Source organism: Delphinapterus leucas, chromosome 15, assembly GCF_059928025.1.
Source record: "Delphinapterus leucas isolate spDelLeu-1000000601 "Yukka" chromosome 15, BTC_Dleu_Yukka2, whole genome shotgun sequence".
Classification (NCBI taxonomy): domain Eukaryota; kingdom Metazoa; phylum Chordata; class Mammalia; order Artiodactyla; family Monodontidae; genus Delphinapterus; species Delphinapterus leucas.
In genome coordinates this window covers 72,516,078-72,532,690 of record NC_143143.1, presented here as the reverse complement: position 1 = coordinate 72,532,690, position 16,613 = coordinate 72,516,078, and the positions used below count along the sequence as shown (strand labels likewise).

Below are 16,613 nucleotides of genomic sequence, written 5' to 3'. Positions count from 1 at the left end.
TGGCCTATGACCACATTCCCACCAGCTACACGCGGCCAGGGTCTGGAGCAGGCCAGCCCTGAGATTTGCAGGTTAAGACAAGATACAAATGGGGGCCCCACCCATAGCCCACCAGCCTTGTCTTCCCACCTCTGACAAGCAGCCTGCAGCGGAGGGGCCTGACATTTGTGTCCAGACCACCTAGTTCAAACGTCTGGCTCTGTCCACCTCCCTCCCCCGTCGATGACACACTGGGCCACCTCTCAGGGGTAGAAGCACACAATCTAACAGCCAGGAGAACTGGCCCTAAGCCCACTCAGGCCCTGGAAGACGGAACGTTGTTCAGAAAGGCGGAGGCTCTGGGTAGGCGTGTCTCCTTGGCTGCCCGAATCTCTCACCCCATAGGGAGGGCAGTGGCCAGAGCGGGACCCTCAAAAGGCCAAGCCGCCTAAGGCAGCACCGGTCCGCAGCAACCAGAAGACGAGCCCACGTTTCCGATACATTGGTGGTTCTCAGCTGGGGGTGGTTTGGCCTCCCAGGGGTCATGGGCAGTGTCTGGGGGTATTTTGGGTTGTTGCACATAAGGGAGAGGCGTGCTACTGGCATCTAGTGGGTACAGGTCGGGGATGCTGTCAAACGTCCTGTGATGTACAGAACAGGGCTCCTCCTCTGCTCCCCACTCCAGTCCCAAATATCAGGCCCCGAATGTCCGCAGTGACACGGTGGAGAGACCCTATGACGCATGTGTGAGTATTTTGGAGGCCACAGACTTGGGGTCCAAACCCTGACTCTGCCATGGACTTGTTCTGGATTCAATTATTGTTTTCCATCTCTCTAGGCCTCTGCTTTCTCAACTGTAAAATGGAGTTAATGGTAACTATTTCACAGGGATGCGTGAGAAATAAAACGGACTTTATATGTAAAATGCCTGGTACAGAGTAGGCCCCCAAAAGGTGTTGTAGGTGTTCTTAGATGGGGCAAAGACGAGAATAAATAATATTAAAAGTGGGTAAATCACGAAATAGCAGCGTATCTATCCATATTTATTTGTTGAGTCACAGAGGAAATGCTAAAAGCACTGAGGGTCTGGAGGGAGGCGGTGGGAGGCGGACCTGGAAGGCGTGGAGAGCAGTGTTGTTAGAAGCCGTGTAATACAGTTTGACTTGTTAAGCTCCATACGTGTATGACTGGTTTAAAAGTTGAAGTTGAGGACCTTGAATATTAACATCCTTCCTTCCGTGTCCCTGCTAATTGCTATTATAAGGTAGCATGAGATTACTGTGGGTGTCCCACAGGCGTGATTTCATGCCGCCGAGCCCGGCTTGGTCCTGCACGCTCCAAGCGCCGCGGGGTACTGCCCCTGTTTTCTTGCCCCTTCAGAGTCCTTACTAATTCTCAGGGCATAGCGGTCAGCTTGGGCTGCCAAGACAAGTACCACAGACTGCGGGGGCGGGGGGCTTCAACCACAGAAATTGATTTTTCTCACAGTTCTGGAGGCTAGATGTCCAAGATCAAGGTGCCACCAGTGTCTGATGAGAGCTCTTTCTTCGGGGTGCAGATGGCTGCCTTCTCACTGTGATCTCACATGGCAGAGAGAGTGGGGGAGGGGAGGAGAGAGAGAGAGGGATGGGGGGAGACAGAGAGAGAGAGAAATTACTCCTCTCTGGGGTCTGTTCTTATAAAAGCACTAATCCCATCGTGGGGACCCCACCCACATGACCTCATATAAACCCAATCACCTCCAAGTACCATCACATTGGGGGTTAGGCTTCAACATATGAATTTTGAGGGGACACAATTAAGTCCATACCCAAGAGCAGCAACCAAATGACAGGTGGCCTCGATGTCCCCTTCTCCCTCGACTGGAATGTCTTCATAGTGGTTTCTTTAACTGCTTCACGGCTGCAGTTTAGAAAGCTCTTTCCTGCCCAGTACTCTGTCTGATTCCCTTCCCACCCCTCAAAGGCGGTAAGAGTCCCACGTTACATGGTGGAACCGGTGAGTATATAGCAGGACAGAGACTGGGGCTGAGGTCCCTGCAGCCAGGGCTATGGACTTCTCGCCTGTGCTGCTTCTCTCGGCCAGCAGCTGTCCCTGTGCCACTGCACCTCGAGTCCCCGTCATTTCCAGTGACACAGTGCATCCGAGCCATCCAAGCGCATCCCTCTCCTCCACTGTCACCACCCTGTCTGGTGCCACCATCTTCTCTCCCCTGGATGACAGCACAGCCCCCTGACTCCTACTCTCCTCCCGACAGCCAGAGATATCTTGTGAAAATGCAATTGGGATTGTGTCCCTCCTTCACTTGAATGACTTCCTGCTGCCCTGACAACAAAGGCCAAACTCCCTACTGTGGCCTAGGAGTGCCCATCAGGCCGCTGGCAGCATCCTCAAACCCATCTCGTGCCACGCTCCCCTTTGATCACCCCCCAGCCACACTGCTTTCCTTGCTAAGTCTAAAACAAACCAGCTTCTTCCTGCCCCAGGGCCTCTCCATGAGCCTTTTCTTCTCTCAGGAACTCTGTCCTCTCAGATGTGGTCACTGCTGGTTCCTTTACCTCCTCAGGTAACCTCCATCCCCTTTCTGAAGTGGCCCCAAGCTCCCTCCACCCATCCCTCTCGTGTCATCCTATTACTTTGTCTTCTGAGCATTTGTCACCATCTCAAACTATCCTTCTTATTCATTAGTTATTTGTGTAAAAATATGTTGGCTGGAAGGAGCGGTTCCAATGGCCCAGTGCAGGTGACCAGGGCTGCCTCTGAGGTGTACGTGTTAGAGAAATTGATTCACAATTGGGGCCAAATATCACCACCCCCAACACACTCATACCCAGAGCTCCCGAAGAGATGCGTGAACCTGTGCCTCTCCGCCGAGCCAGCATCCTGGTGCCATCTACACCCGCGTCGCGTGGGAGGGGATGGTTGGAGCAGGGAAAGCCACCAGGATCCCTTCCTCAAAAGCCCTTCCTTCACCGCCTTCTCCCAATCTAACAGGGCCACCCGTTATTCTTGCTCAGAGCAACTATTTTGGGGCCCTTCTAAGCATGCGTATCACTTGATGTCTTATATGTATTGGTGGGTATCCTCGTTTAATGCTTTATTTCTCCAAGAGGGTGGGGACCTGGCCTATCTTATTCATCACTGTGTTGCAACACCACACACCGTGCCTGGCACTTAACAGGAGTTTGTTAAATACTTGTTGAACGAGTGCCAATTAACCCGCTTTGTGTTTAACAGGAACCTCTGGAGGGCAGCCTACCTCCACTGCAAAGCCTGGCTCTGACGGCAGAAGATCAAGCACGGTCAACGTCGGATGGGCAGAGATGGGCAGGTGGGCGGTGGGTAGGGGTGCCTTCTGGCAGCAGGAACACCTTCCCTCTGGAGAGGAGGGAGGATGGAGGCCCAGGTAACCCCTGCATGTGGCGTGAAACTGAGGCCAGACAGATGAAGGGCCACGGCATTGTGATGAGGGACAGCCTGCCTGGGAGAGTCTTGGCTCTGCTTCCTATGGGTCGCCTGACCTTGGGCAAGTTCCTTCCCCATTTCCTCATATGTGACTTGGGGTGAGTAAAAGTCTCCTCTTCCAAGAGTTGCTGTGAGTAATAAGGAGTTAATAAATACATGTAAAGTTCTTCGAAATTATTATTATTGTTGTTATTTAATCTCTGCACCGGAAGGTACAGCTTCGCGTATTATGTACTAGCCAGGATATAGTGGGGTGTGTGCGTGGGCTTTGTGGGCGTGTGGTATGTGGCGTGTATGGCGTGTGTGCCCATGTGCTATGCATGTGTATATGTCTAGATTCTTTTCCATTATAGGGTATTACAAGATACTGAATACAGCTCCCTGTGCTACACAGTAAATCCTTGCTGTTTATCGATTTTATATACATAGTGCGTATCTGTTAATCCCGTACTCTGAATGCATCCCTCCCCGCCCAGCTTCCCCTTTAGAGAACCACAGCCACAGGGCCAGCCTCTGGCGTCTGGGGTCAGGGAAGCATGGCACTCTCCAACCACGGGCCGGTCCTCCAGTTCGGTCCTGGTCACTGGGCAGGGCACAGCCCAGGTGTCCCCTACCCAGGAAGCTTTGGCAGACATCAGCCGGACTGGGGACCCCTCTTCTGCATTCTCCTGGCTCCCTCTTTTTGCACTGGCCACATAGTAGTTTTAATTTTATATTTTTGTGATCTGTGAGATGAAATTATAACTTTACGATCAATTAAATATTACTGTTTTCCTCCTCTGCCTCCGCCGCTTGCCTTAAGCTCCTAGACTGGCAGAATCTGCGCTCGATTCCACTTGGCCTCCCTGGTGCTCAGCGAAGGGCCTGGCAGAGACTAACTCCTCGGTTATTTGCGTTCCTGCTGAATGAATACATCGAATTTTCGCATCCTGGACTCCGAAAGTTAATTGGAAGGCCCATCCGTGCCATGTTGCCCACAATCGGTCTAATGTGGAAATCTGTACGTAGCCCTGGAGGGAGGGGTTACCACTAGGCAATCTTAGGACCAGCCATGCCTTCCTTCCGGGGTGGGAGCCTCGGCCTTTGGCCCCGCTGTGAGCCCTGCTAGGATTCCAGTGTGTTTAGGGGGGCTAGGAGATGGATGCCGCTGAAGCAGGCACTTGGCACCAGGAAGGGCGAACGGTTTTGGTTCTGGGGCCAGTTTCACGGACAGGGGGTGGGCTGGGCGTGGAGGGTAGCTGCAGGCAGGAGCTGAGGGTCCTCACAATGTCAGGGCCACTGCACTAGGGTCCAGGCAATAGCACGTGACCTCGAGGTACGGCGGGCCCAGGCCACAGACCGGCCTTGGCGTAGCGGGGGCGCAGTGGCTGCAGGGGTACTGGTCTATTCTGAGGCTGTGGAGCCCGGGGTGCAGGTTTGGGAGCACAGGGTGAGGGCATCTGCGGCAGAGGCCTCAGTGCTTTCACAGCGGGTGTGGCATCGGGCTCCCGGGGACTCCGTGGGCTGTACCAACATCATCTCAGGGCAGAGTTGGAAGAAGGCGGCAGACACTGCTTCCTGGGGAGAGGACTTCTTAGGGGAGAGGATTTCTTTGTGAGTATGTGGGAACCTAGATCCCCCCTTGCGCGAAGCTTGGGTTGGTTTCAGGGGCTGAAAGTCTTGCATTTGAAGGTAGGGCCAGAGCCAGTGAAAGAATACGGAACTTTACTGGTGTGGCCTCACTGAGCACAGCTAGGATGCGTAGGTCCATGGCCCGAGAAATAGAGCCTGAGGTGGGATCTCTGGGTCAAGAAGCTTACCAGGTGGGTGCTCTCAGAAGGGGGTGAGGTAAGCAGGGCAGGGCAGAGGAGCAGCTAAGCAAGGATGGAGACCTGCTGCATCGTGATCCGCCGGGAGCTCTGGAGCATGAGTGGTACCAGGGAGCCGGCTGCTCCGTTATTCGGTCACTAGCTGAGGATAGCTCTGGGGAACGGGGCATCCCCTCCTGGTCCAGGGCAATGACTGGGACAAAGGGGGCCGCTGAGAACTGTGAGTGGCCACCGCTCAGGAGCTGGGAGATGGGTTCTGGCCCATAAAGCGATCTGGGGGAGGCACCAACAGCATCCACTGTAGTTAGCATCGTGGACTCCACGGCCCTGAAATCAGCCTTCTTGTACCTTCCACTGACCATTGGCCCTGTTTCCACTCTCTGGGGCCGCAGGACGCACCCGCTTGGCCACCTCCTGATATATGTAGGCAGAGTATTCAGACTCTGCTTGGGTGCCTCTGACTGTCCCTTGCAGCCGAGAGAGAGGCCAGCCTCGGCATGTGGATGTGTCCGAAGGAATCCTGAGCTCCTGGTGCAGCGATGGGCGGCGGGGCAGGTAGGAGTGTCCGCCTCGAGAGCAAGAGCCCGATAGCCTTGCACTCTTGTTATCTGGGGTTGTCTGCATGGATCGCAATGATGCTGTTTTCTCCAATGTAGAAGCAAGAGTCGAATATTAAACTAAGTCATCAGTGTGTTACTGACAAGCTCCACATAGGAAAGGAAATCGTGACCACATGAAATATTTATGCTTCACATCGCAATGATGCTACTGACATGACAGCGTGTTGTTTTTGTTTGGCTGGTTTTTCTTTTTTTCTTTTTCCAAAGTGGATTACAAAGTGCCCCCCCCTAGTGAGGAAACTGCCCACAGAGAAATTGTGCCTCATCCCGGGAGCTGTTGTCTGGGCGAAGCAGGGCTACATGATTGGAGAACGAGGGGCCAGGCCCATGGAGCCTCCTCTGTCTGGGTCATGGGCCTGGTTTGGGGTGCCAGCACCTGTCCCCCTCCTCAAAATAGCTGTGTCACGGGGCGCAAAAGCTGCAGTCTCCCCAGAGCTCCACTACACCAGCGATTGTGATTTTTCCAGATACAATTAAAGTAGTCACGTAATTATTACTTTTTTGGGAAGTATCACCCCCTAAAATCTGTCAGGAAACCTGGCTAGAAGGCTCTCCTTGTCTGGGATGCTGGCTACACTCGGGCTTGGAGGAGTCCCTCTGCCCGCCCTGGGCTCCTGTTGCCCTGAACCCACCTCTCACCTCCACCATACTGGAAGCTTCCAGAGGTCAGAGGCCCCATCGGTGGCGAGGGAGTGGTCAGTAGGGACTCACTGCAGTCACCTGCCCGTGAGGGCCCTTGCGTGGCCGGCACTTTATGCCAGAGCGCCTGGAATCATCATGAGAACCCTACGTGTTCGCACCATCATTATCCCACTTCTACAGATGGGAAGACTGAGGCCAGCAGGGCTCTGTCACCCATAGAGACCCTTGGGGGTGGGGAAAGGGCAGGTGGGACTTTGCCCTCAATCTGACTGACACCAGGGGCTCTGTCCTGGTGAAGCCACCACCGAAGTCCACTCCAGAAGGTCTGGCCCTGGCTTACCAAGTGTAAGGAGAGACAGGCTTGTTGCCAACTTTTCAGAAGTTTTATTATAAAGAACTTCGAGAGAAGCACTGTGCACCGAGGCAGACATTTGCAGGGTCAGAAAACGGCTGCAAACATTAAGAACCCAAACCCAAACCAAGCCCCCAAAGCACGCACACTTTATGATAAACTGCAGTTTCGTTCTCAGTTGTTCCTTATAAATAGACAGAAGTCGTTGTTGGCCATTTTAAATAAACGTATGATCAAAAAAAAAAAAAAGAAAAAAAAGAGCAACATCTCTGAGTGTGGCTATAAATTGTCCGGTTCCTGCTGTACAGACGATCAAATGGTTTGGCCGCTTCTTTCGTGCACATCTCCCTTAAGATAACACTTAAAAAAATGTGCTAAGGGTCATAGAAAATGCTTTTTACCTTAAAGGAATCTACTTTCCCCCCACCCCTCCCCACCCTGCAACAAAATAATCTTACAGATGTCTTCAGCACAGTTTCTAAAACACTTAGTCAACTAGTACTTACACGGAGCCAACAGCTTATGTTTCATAATGTCTTGTTCGCACTGTAAAACCGTATTTGCACATCTGGGGCTGAGCTGGCCCCTGCCCTATGCATCTGGGGGCGGGTTTCTGCTGCAGAGTGATCCGTCCAGGGGCGGCTCACGCGACTTTGGGCTGGGGCCAGACGTCCCGACATGGGGTACGGTGGCAGGGAGAGAAGCAGGGTCCACAGTAACCCTGGAGCAAGCAGGTCAGGGGGCGGAAGGTTCCTGCAGGTTCTTTGGGCTGGCGGCGGGCGGTGCGCTGCCTCTGCAGTCTGGTGGGAGGTTGAGGAAGAGACTCAGCCCGGGGCCGTGGTCGTGTCACTGCTCTCTCTTCTCCGGCACCCTGCTTCCTGCCAAGGCCTCTTTTCTGCTGTCAGCCCTTCAGGCTCTGAGCAGTGCCCTTCCAGCAAGCCTCAGGGAGGAGAGGGAGGCGGGCTTAGGTGAGGTAGAGCGATTTATCCCTGGGGAGGAGGCTGGGGGAGAAAGAAGAGGCTGTCAGAGTGGATGTGACGCCTCCACCCCGCCCCAGGCGCCCCCCTGGCCCTCAAGGGCCTGGACACAAGGCCCGGGGCACATCAGGACACCTGCTCCCTGGCCCTTCACGCCCTCCCTGGATTCGGCTGCCCCTCTGAGGATGAATGAGGGTCTGTCCTGGCCCCTCCCTGACTATCCACTGGGTAGAACCGAACACCCCTCCTGGAATCCTGGCAGGGGACCACCTGGTCCTCAGCGGATACAAAAAGCTCAAACCTCAAAATGAGACCAAGTCTGTGCTGTGATTGGTGCCCAGAGCTCCCATGGGATCAGGCTGAAGCCAGTCTCCAGCTGAGGCCACGCCCTCGCTAAGCTCCCTCCCTGCCCTGGTCTGCTTCCCTCCCCCACCCCGTGTCCTGCAGGTTCTCCCTGAACATGTATACATCGTCGAGGACACCCAAATCCCTGCCTCAAGCTCTGCTTCTGAGGAAGCTGACTGAAGACAGATGGCTTAGCTATGAATGCCATGTCAAGCACTTGTGAAAAAAAACAGGATATAAGGAAAACCAGCAAGAGTGAAGACAGGCCTTAGTTTCCCCTGCGGGCCTGGCAGCAGACCAGCTGAGTCTCTCTGGGGCCCTGCTTTGGTCCTCTCCTGAAGACGACGGGCACCCGGTGCCCAAGAGGACCTCCTGCAGGGCTGACAGTGACCTGCGGTGTCCCCCTTGTCTTTTCCCACCCTGTCATCCCGTCCTCACGCTCCACGTGTAGGCAGGACAAGGGAAGCACCAAGGGCGGGCGAGTGGGGTGAGGGCCGACCTGCAGGTGCTGATGCCACACTCCCCGCTGGGGTAGCTGCTGTCCCAGTCTCCGCTGCTCGTGGGGTTGGATGGGCCAGGGGAGCGGGATCCGGAACCACTGGGGAACTCAGAGATGTGAGGGAAGTCCTGCCGAGGTGGGGAGGAGGCGGTGAGCAAAGGAGAGAGAATGGGGTGCATCTCAGGCAGCAAGAGGGGACGGGGGCGTGTTCGCAGAGACACTTCCCCGGCTTATAAGAAATCTCCGCTCTGCCTCTCTGCCTGGACCGCTTCTTTCTTTTCCCTAGTAGAGCACGTTCTGGAAAATTCAACCCTTGTCTTAGCTACATGGGGGGGAGGGGGTGACGGACTTTCTTTTCCTGGACCTCAGTTTCCCACTCTGTAAAATGGATTTCTTGGGCTGAGTGACCTCCCAGGGCCAAGCAAGCCTTGTAATTACCAGTGTCTGTGGAGCAATTAGGGGGATCTGGCTTCAAAGGCTTTGGGGAGAGCCAGGAGCTACGGTTGATCTAGCAGAAGCCACAGTGGCCTCAACCCCTCCGGCCAGAGAGCAGAAATGGACAGAGGCTGAGGGAGGAGGGTCTGAGATACCCTAAGAATCTGAAGAATCTGTCTGGCTACGTGCCAACTGTTCTTTGTAGCCAGAGCATCTCAGGCAAGGTGTGCTCGCCCCAATTCACAGCTGCAGTAACTGAGGCTCAGAGAGGTAAGGTGCCAAGGCTGAGGTCACACAGCCGGTGAGTAGCAGGGCCAGTATTTGGAATCCCAAGCTGCCTCCCCTTTCTGCAAGGGGTCCCCGAGGGGCACGTTCTCACTGGATCCTGCTTACCTGTGGCCCTGGAGGTGAGGGGCTCACGGCCAACTGCACCTGGAGTGCCATGGGAGCGGGCAGGATGGGAGGTTGGGGGGCTGGGGACATGCTGACAGGTGGGCTGAGGAGGGCGCCCTGGGTGTGGGGCGGCAGTGGCAGTTGCTGGTGCAGGGGGGTGCTGAGAGGGAAGGAGGGGGGCGGTGGCGGGGATGCGCTGAGGCCCGGCAGCAGTGACTTGGAGCCCAGCGTCCGGGCAAGGCTGGCGGGGGAGGCCCCGCTGCGGAAGGCCTGCAGGTCGGATGGCGTCAGGAAGGAGGCCAGGCCTGGCATGGCGTACATGGGCTGCTTGGGTGGGAGCATTTTGGCCGGTGGGTTCGCCTGAGTGTTCTTGGTCTCACCCTGGTCGGGGGAGCTCTGGAAGGAGACAGACACCAATCACTCCGGGGAAGGTGCATAAGCCAGAACTTGGGCCACGAGATCGTGTGGTTTTGTCACCCACTGGCGTGGCTCCTGGATGGCTCTCAGGCCCCTGGGGAAAGAGCTGGGGACTCACCAGAGATAATTCAGGGTCGAGCACACTTGGCTCTGACCATCCAACCACCCCTGCTTTAATCCCTGGGGGCTCCCCTGCCCACGGGAGAACCCATGCTTCTCAGCCTGACCCGAGAGGCCAGCATCGTCCAGCTGGGCTATCCTCTACTTAGGCTTCTCCCCAGCCTCTGTGCCTTAGTGTGGGCCGTTCCCTTGATTTGGGACACCCTCTTTGCTTGGCCCTTTATGGCCTAACCCAGAAGCCACGTCCTCTGTAGCAGCTTCCAGACCACCCGCTGCCCCCCGTGGACCACACAACCACTGCCAACGCTGAGCCTCCTGCAGTGCTGGTGCTGAGGAATGAGGCAGAGAGCGCAGGACGGGAGGAAAGGCCACATCTGAAGACTGGCAAAACTGGGTCTCAATCCTGGTACAGCCACCTAACAAGCTGGCTACTCGCAGGCAGGTCGCTTAACTCCGCCGTGTAACAGGTTCTTCTTGGAAGAATTAAATGAGATGCATGTATACTATGCATGTAAAGCATAAGCTTGGCACAGAGGCGGTGCACTGGAGAAGGGACCACATTGGTCTTATCCATCCCTTCCAAGACCTATGGTGTTGACCATTCCCGCCTTGGTTCTTGCTCTATCCCTCAAGTGGCCCCATTCTTATCAGGGCTGGGCCTAGGGATTCCAGGTGTTACCTTGGAGACAAGGCTGGCCCTGTAGGCTGCCAGAGCCTTCAGATACTCCTTCTTCGCTGCTTCGGTCTTCCTCTTGTAGGCCTGAAAGATCCAAGATGTGGGCAATATCGAGGAGAGGTCAGGGCTGGTAACTGGCATTTACCTCGGAGCTAGCTCTGCTCCTATTCTCCCTGCAGGGCCCTGAGAGGAGGCCACGGGCCTCTGGTCAGCGGATAAGAAAGCTCTGGCTTGAAAAAAAAAAAAAAAAAAAAAAAGAAAGCTCTGGCTTGGACCCCAGACTTTTAGAGTTGGAGGCCAAGATGGATGAAGACGCCTGTTCTCATTTAACAGATGAGGAAGCAGAGGTCCAGTTTTTTTCTCCACTTAACCAAGTGGCTAGTGAACGCAGCTACAAAACAGCCAAATCAGAAGGGTCCTACCTCCCCAGCTTACAGATGGGCAGACTGAGCCTAGCAAAGACCTCTGCAAGAGTCTCTAGTTCCAGAGGCTGGGCCTGGTTCCAGACCTTCCAAGTCTGACCTCAGAGGCTTGAGGGATGGTCCAGAAAGGGATGGAGGCTCACCTGCTTCTGCTCCTCTCCCAAGCTGTCCCACATGGAGGCCACGATTTTGGACACATCCCCGAAGGTTGCACTGGGGTTCTGTCCCTTGATGGCGGCCTGAGTGTCTCTGAAGAAAAGCGCGTAGGCCGATACAGGCTTCTGTGGCTCATTGGGGTCCTTCTTCTTCTTCTTCTTTGGGTTCTTGGCCTTTCTGCCGGGGTCGGCGGAGGGTCTCTTTTCTCCCGACATCTGCCCGGGTGAGAGGAGTCAGAAATCAGAGAAGTCCGGGACCTCCTGCCAAAGGGGACCCGACCCAGCCTCAGGCAGAGCTGGACTTTCCTCAGCTTTTCCCTGCCTGCCCAGCCTTGCTTATACACAGGCAGCACCTGGGGGCTGGCCACGCTCCCCCCGGGCTTGAACACACACACACACACACACACACACACACACACACACACATGCATGCACACATGTCCTGGGTATGAGCCCTAGGTTTTTCTGTTTTCTTTCTTTCTTTTTCTTTTTTTTAAATCTAGTACTGCATTTTTCATTTAACTCATCAATGAGAATCAGCATGATGGTAAAGTTGATTCAAAGAAATACAAGAGAAAGAAACTGGTTAATGCCCTGGAGAGCAATAAAGCTATCACCTCTGGGGCTTCTAGTCTTTTGTACTGGACAGAAGTCATTTGTGTCTCTACAGGGAAAAATTCATTTGCCTTGTAATCAGACAAAAATCGTTTACATCTTCATTGCTTTTCCCCCAAGTTAACATCTTCCTTTACAGAGTGTAAAACCCCCTAATCAATAATGAAGGAGGAATCAAAACAAAGGCACAATCTCCCAGAGAATCAGATAATTTTTGAGAGTCTGTTAGACGATGCTGTAATATGCCATTGAAAGAATGTGCATTTATCCGTTTTTGGACTATTTCCAAGTTTGGGACAGATATATTTTTCTTAACAGCTCTCCCCTCCTGTGATCACAAATAATCCCCAAAGATTATCCTTGATTACATAAGATCAGTCTCTTCCACCACATTTCAGCTGTGTGATTTGGGTCCAGTGGCTTAGTCCCCCTGACCCCCTTTGAAGTTGTTGGATGGAGTGAGGTTAATGGAACTGTCGCCAGGTGTGGCCTCACCCTGGACACCTGGCCTCTGATGCAGTCAGACGCCAGGACCACCATACTGTGAGCACCTCACTTAGGGCTTCCAGGATGCGGAGCGGGTGGGAATACCCCCCCACAGACTAGGACTCCCAGGCCACCCAGGGACCAGGGATGTTGGTCAAAGGCCCTGGATCCTGCCGTGGAGACCATGGCTCTATGCACCAAGGAAATGAAAGTGACACCGTGAACTGATAAGGAAACTGTGGGCCAGTGGATAAGACTCAGGCCTGCACATCTGAGGGACGGGGAGGGGCAGTCTGTAGCCACATTTGTTCTGTTCCTGAGTGTTTCTCTGCAGCCACTCACCTCCCCAAGCCTTAGTTCTGTCAGCACCGTGGCAAGGCTCTGACGGGATAGGAGATGCGGACGGATGCACCTTGTAATTGATGGAGAGCTGAGCAGATGAGGCACTGCAGGCGGTTAAGAGCACATATGCTGGAGCCAGATTGCAACCACCTTGGTTTAAATCCTGGTTCTATGACACTTGATACATTACTTAACCTCTCTGTGCCTCAGTTTCCCCTGCCAATCGAAGATGATAAAGGCACCTACCACATAGGGTTGCAATGAAGATTATGTGGATTAATTCCTGTCGTGTCCTTAGAATAGTGTCTGGCCCGTGAAAGTGTTTTAGAAGGGTTTGTTAAATAAAAAGAAAATAAAATTAAAACTGCCCCCGCCTGGACTACAATAGAGACCAAGCTATCCTGAGGATGTAGCTGGACCAGGATCCAGAGGTGCCCACCCCAGCGTGGAGGTCAGGGTACCTGCAGGATGGCATGGGTGCCACGGTTACTGCCCAAGGCCTCTGCAGGGCCGCCACGTGGAAAGGGGTGAGAGGCCCTTATGAAGAAGAAAGGGAGGGAGGTGTTGTGGAATCAAGCCTTGATTCTGCCGGCGACTCATTGGGAGATTCCGGGCAAGCACATCCACCCCTGGCCTTTCGGGGCCTCTGTTTTCGTAAAAACAAGCTGCTCTTCGACAGGGAGGGAGATCTAGAGTCAGTGCAAAGAAAGGATGGGAGCCTGGACACATGGTGAGTTCTCATCCCTGACGTGTTCTTGAAGAGGCAGCACCACACCTGGTTCCAGGGATATAGGGTGGGCCACGCCCCCAAGGGGGGGTAGTCATTTTTAGTGCTCCATCCTGCAGTGCTGCCCAGAGCACTGCTGGACCACCCATCTTTGTGGTCCTCCAAAGTGGGCCAAAAAGGCCAAAGTGGTCATAAGACATGGCCCTGAGGATCTTGCCAATGCCATCAATGCCACTGAAATGACCCACTGGCTATTCAGAAATAAGACGACATCACGTTTATCCAGAATTTTCCTCCTTTTTTTTTTCCAGCAAAGGGTATAGTTATACTCTTCTAGTCTTTTCTAGAAGTAGGTGATGACCATTTCCATGCAGGGCCTGTCCCCTTGCTGACAGGAGGGCATCTTAAGCCTTTGCATCTCCATCCCTACCTACCTTGAAATGCGCTTCCGACTCCTCCTCTTGAGTTGAACTGGAGGGAGACGGGGTCGCCGACTTGCTCCCTGGGGGTGACGGGGAGCTGTGGGCGATGCCACTCCGGACGCCCATCTGAGAAATGAGCTGGGACTGGCTGAGGGCGCTCATGTGGCTGGCCAGCATCGCCGGGCGGCCCAGCAGGGACCCTGGTCGGCCCGAGTCATAGGCAGCAACCTCTGAGTGGACCATCTCCTGGATCTGAGAGAAGAGGAGATTGCATGTTGAGTTCGAAAGGACCAGCACATCTGCATGTGTATGTACCAGACTCAGAGGAGGGGGTCCCCTCTGAGCTGTGGCTTCCCCATGGATCGCCCACAGGTGAGGGTCCATTCTATTCCGACCCCTGCACAATTAGATGCACCTCTGGGGGGTGCCATTCTGTTGATATTCACCCTGGACAGAGAGTCAGCATCTCAGCCCTTGCTAGAGAGCCCAGTCCAGCTGTGAAGAGATCATTTTATGATACTGGGTTTTCCTTCCTGGAACACAGTGTATCTTTGCATTTATTCACTATGCAGCGTGATAGCAAAGAGCATAGACGTTGGAAGCCGAGGGCATTTTGAAACCTGGTTCTGCTGCTTATACACTGGGTGACTTTGGCCAAGTTACTTAACCTCTTTGTGCCTCAGTTTCTTCACCTGAAAAATTTGGATAATGATTAAACTTACCTTCTAGGGTTGTTAAGGATTAAATCTGCCTGGCACATAGTAAGCCCTATCTTGTACGAGGGTTTGTTAAATACATAGAATAAATAAATCCCTTAATAAAGTTTGCACATTTTTCCCCCACAGGTCAGTCGTTTTCTTATTATCTATTCCCCATGATATTTTCTAACTGGTTATTTTTAGAATATAAAGCAAGCTACTAATTTTTATATACAGGCATTTCTCATACTAAACACATTTAGAATAGTGTACACTTTTTGCCTAAAAATTACATACACACACACACTGTTCAGTGAGGCATGCCAATTTGCATAGTCTTACAATTATTTTTATTTCCTCTGAATTTGTGGTTAAATTCTGATTTTATTTATTTATTTATTGCGGTACGCGGGCCTCTCACTGTTGTGGCCTCTCCCGCTGCGGAGCACAGGCTCCGGACGCGCAGGCTCAGCGGCCATGGCTCACTGGCCCAGCCGCTCCGCGGCATGTGGGATCTTCCCGGACCGGGGCACGAACCCGTGTCCCCTGCATCGGCAGGCGGACTCTCAACCACTGCGCCACCAGGGAAGCCCTAAATTCTAATTTTTAATATCCAGTATCTGTGTTTTCCTTTACTTGTTCTTCGTTAGGGAGCCTCATCGGTTTTCTATTTTATTTTGTGGGATTTTTTTTCCTCCTCAAAAGAATCAAATTTCAAATTTGTTTATCAGGTCTACTCCTCCGTTTTCTAATTCTTTAATATCTAATTTTATCTTTATTAATCTCTTCCTCTGATTTTTACATATTTATTAGTGTTGCTTCCCCCTCAATTTTGGGTCGCATTTTCAATTCAGTATTTTCATTCTCAATGTTTAGAAGTAGGTTTCATGCTATGAATTTTCCTCTGAACACGACCTTAACGTTTCTCAGACTTCATCACGTGAGATTTTCATTATTGTTCTTTTTGATGTATTTATCTTTAAATTTCAGTTTTAATTTCCTCTCATCCAATCAATGTTTAAGAAGAGTTCTGAAATTTCTTTTTTTTTAATTTAATATAATTTTTTAAAATTTTTGGCTGCGTTGTTTCTTCGTTGCTGCACACAGGCTTTATCTAGTTGCAGCGAGCGGGGTCTACTCTTCATTGTGGTGCGCGGGCTTCTCATTGCAGCGGCTTCTCTTGTTGCGGAGCACGGGCTCTAGGCGCGTGGCCTTCAGCAGTTGCAGCACCTGGGCTCAGTAATTGTGGCTCGTGGGCTTAGTTGCTCTGCGGCATGTAGGATCCTCCCAGACCAGGGCTTGAACCTATGTCCCCCTGCACTGGCAGGCGGATTCTTAACCACTGTTAACCACTTCCCTGTGTCACCAGGGAAGTCCGAGTTCTGAAATTTCTAAGAGGTCAAAAATTTTTGTTGTTTCTTTTCCTTTTGCTCCTAATTTCTAGTAACAAACGTGATCTAAGAATATGATCTGTACTATTTGCACTTTTGAAAATTTATTCAGGTTTCCTTTAAGACCCACATATGTTTAAATTTTGTATATATTTCACAGTATTTAAGGGCAAAGGGGAGCTGTGTTTGCAGAGTAATATAATAGTGTGACATTTCTCTGTCTTTTCAGTGGTGATTATATTATTTCGATTCCTTTGGTTTGTCAAAGTTGCCTACAACTTTCTGCTTCCATCAAAATCTCCCTTTAATGCTTAAAGTTTTTGTTTTGGGAATTTGATGTTGGTTTTTATTGCAAAAAGAAAACTGGCAATTATATCTTCATAACGGATTAAACTTTAGTATTATTATAAAGTGTCTAATTTTTGCCTTGAATTCAGTGGAGTCTGATATGAACATTGCTATCCTTGCCTGTATATATATTTGTTTGAATTTGTTTGGCGTTTCTTCATTTCTGAGGAACTTTCTTTTTTACGTGTCAGTTTCCATTCTTTCCGGTTATCTTTGTCAAATGTTGGTTTTTTTGTGTGATGGTCAGCTTTAGAAAAAGAACTGAGTTGTTTCTCTTTT

At 52.1% G+C, this 16,613-nt stretch overlaps 1 protein-coding gene across 1 annotated transcript in view; it reads right to left on the bottom strand.

Annotated features, from left to right (window-relative positions):
* Window positions 1–7,440: 7,440 nt before the first annotated feature.
* TOX2 (TOX high mobility group box family member 2) overlaps window positions 7,441–16,613 on the bottom strand; it is a 136,151-nt gene continuing 126,978 nt past the window's right edge. The window contains exons 4-9 of the mRNA XM_022592352.2: window positions 13,910–14,149; window positions 11,294–11,521; window positions 10,732–10,812; window positions 9,516–9,911; window positions 8,688–8,815; window positions 7,441–7,867 (exon numbers count right to left, since the gene is read on the bottom strand). Of these exons, the coding sequence (XP_022448060.2) occupies window positions 7,831–7,867; window positions 8,688–8,815; window positions 9,516–9,911; window positions 10,732–10,812; window positions 11,294–11,521; window positions 13,910–14,149 (1,110 nt within the window). The 3' untranslated portion in view covers window positions 7,441–7,830. The remainder of the gene's footprint in view (window positions 7,868–8,687; window positions 8,816–9,515; window positions 9,912–10,731; window positions 10,813–11,293; window positions 11,522–13,909; window positions 14,150–16,613) is intronic.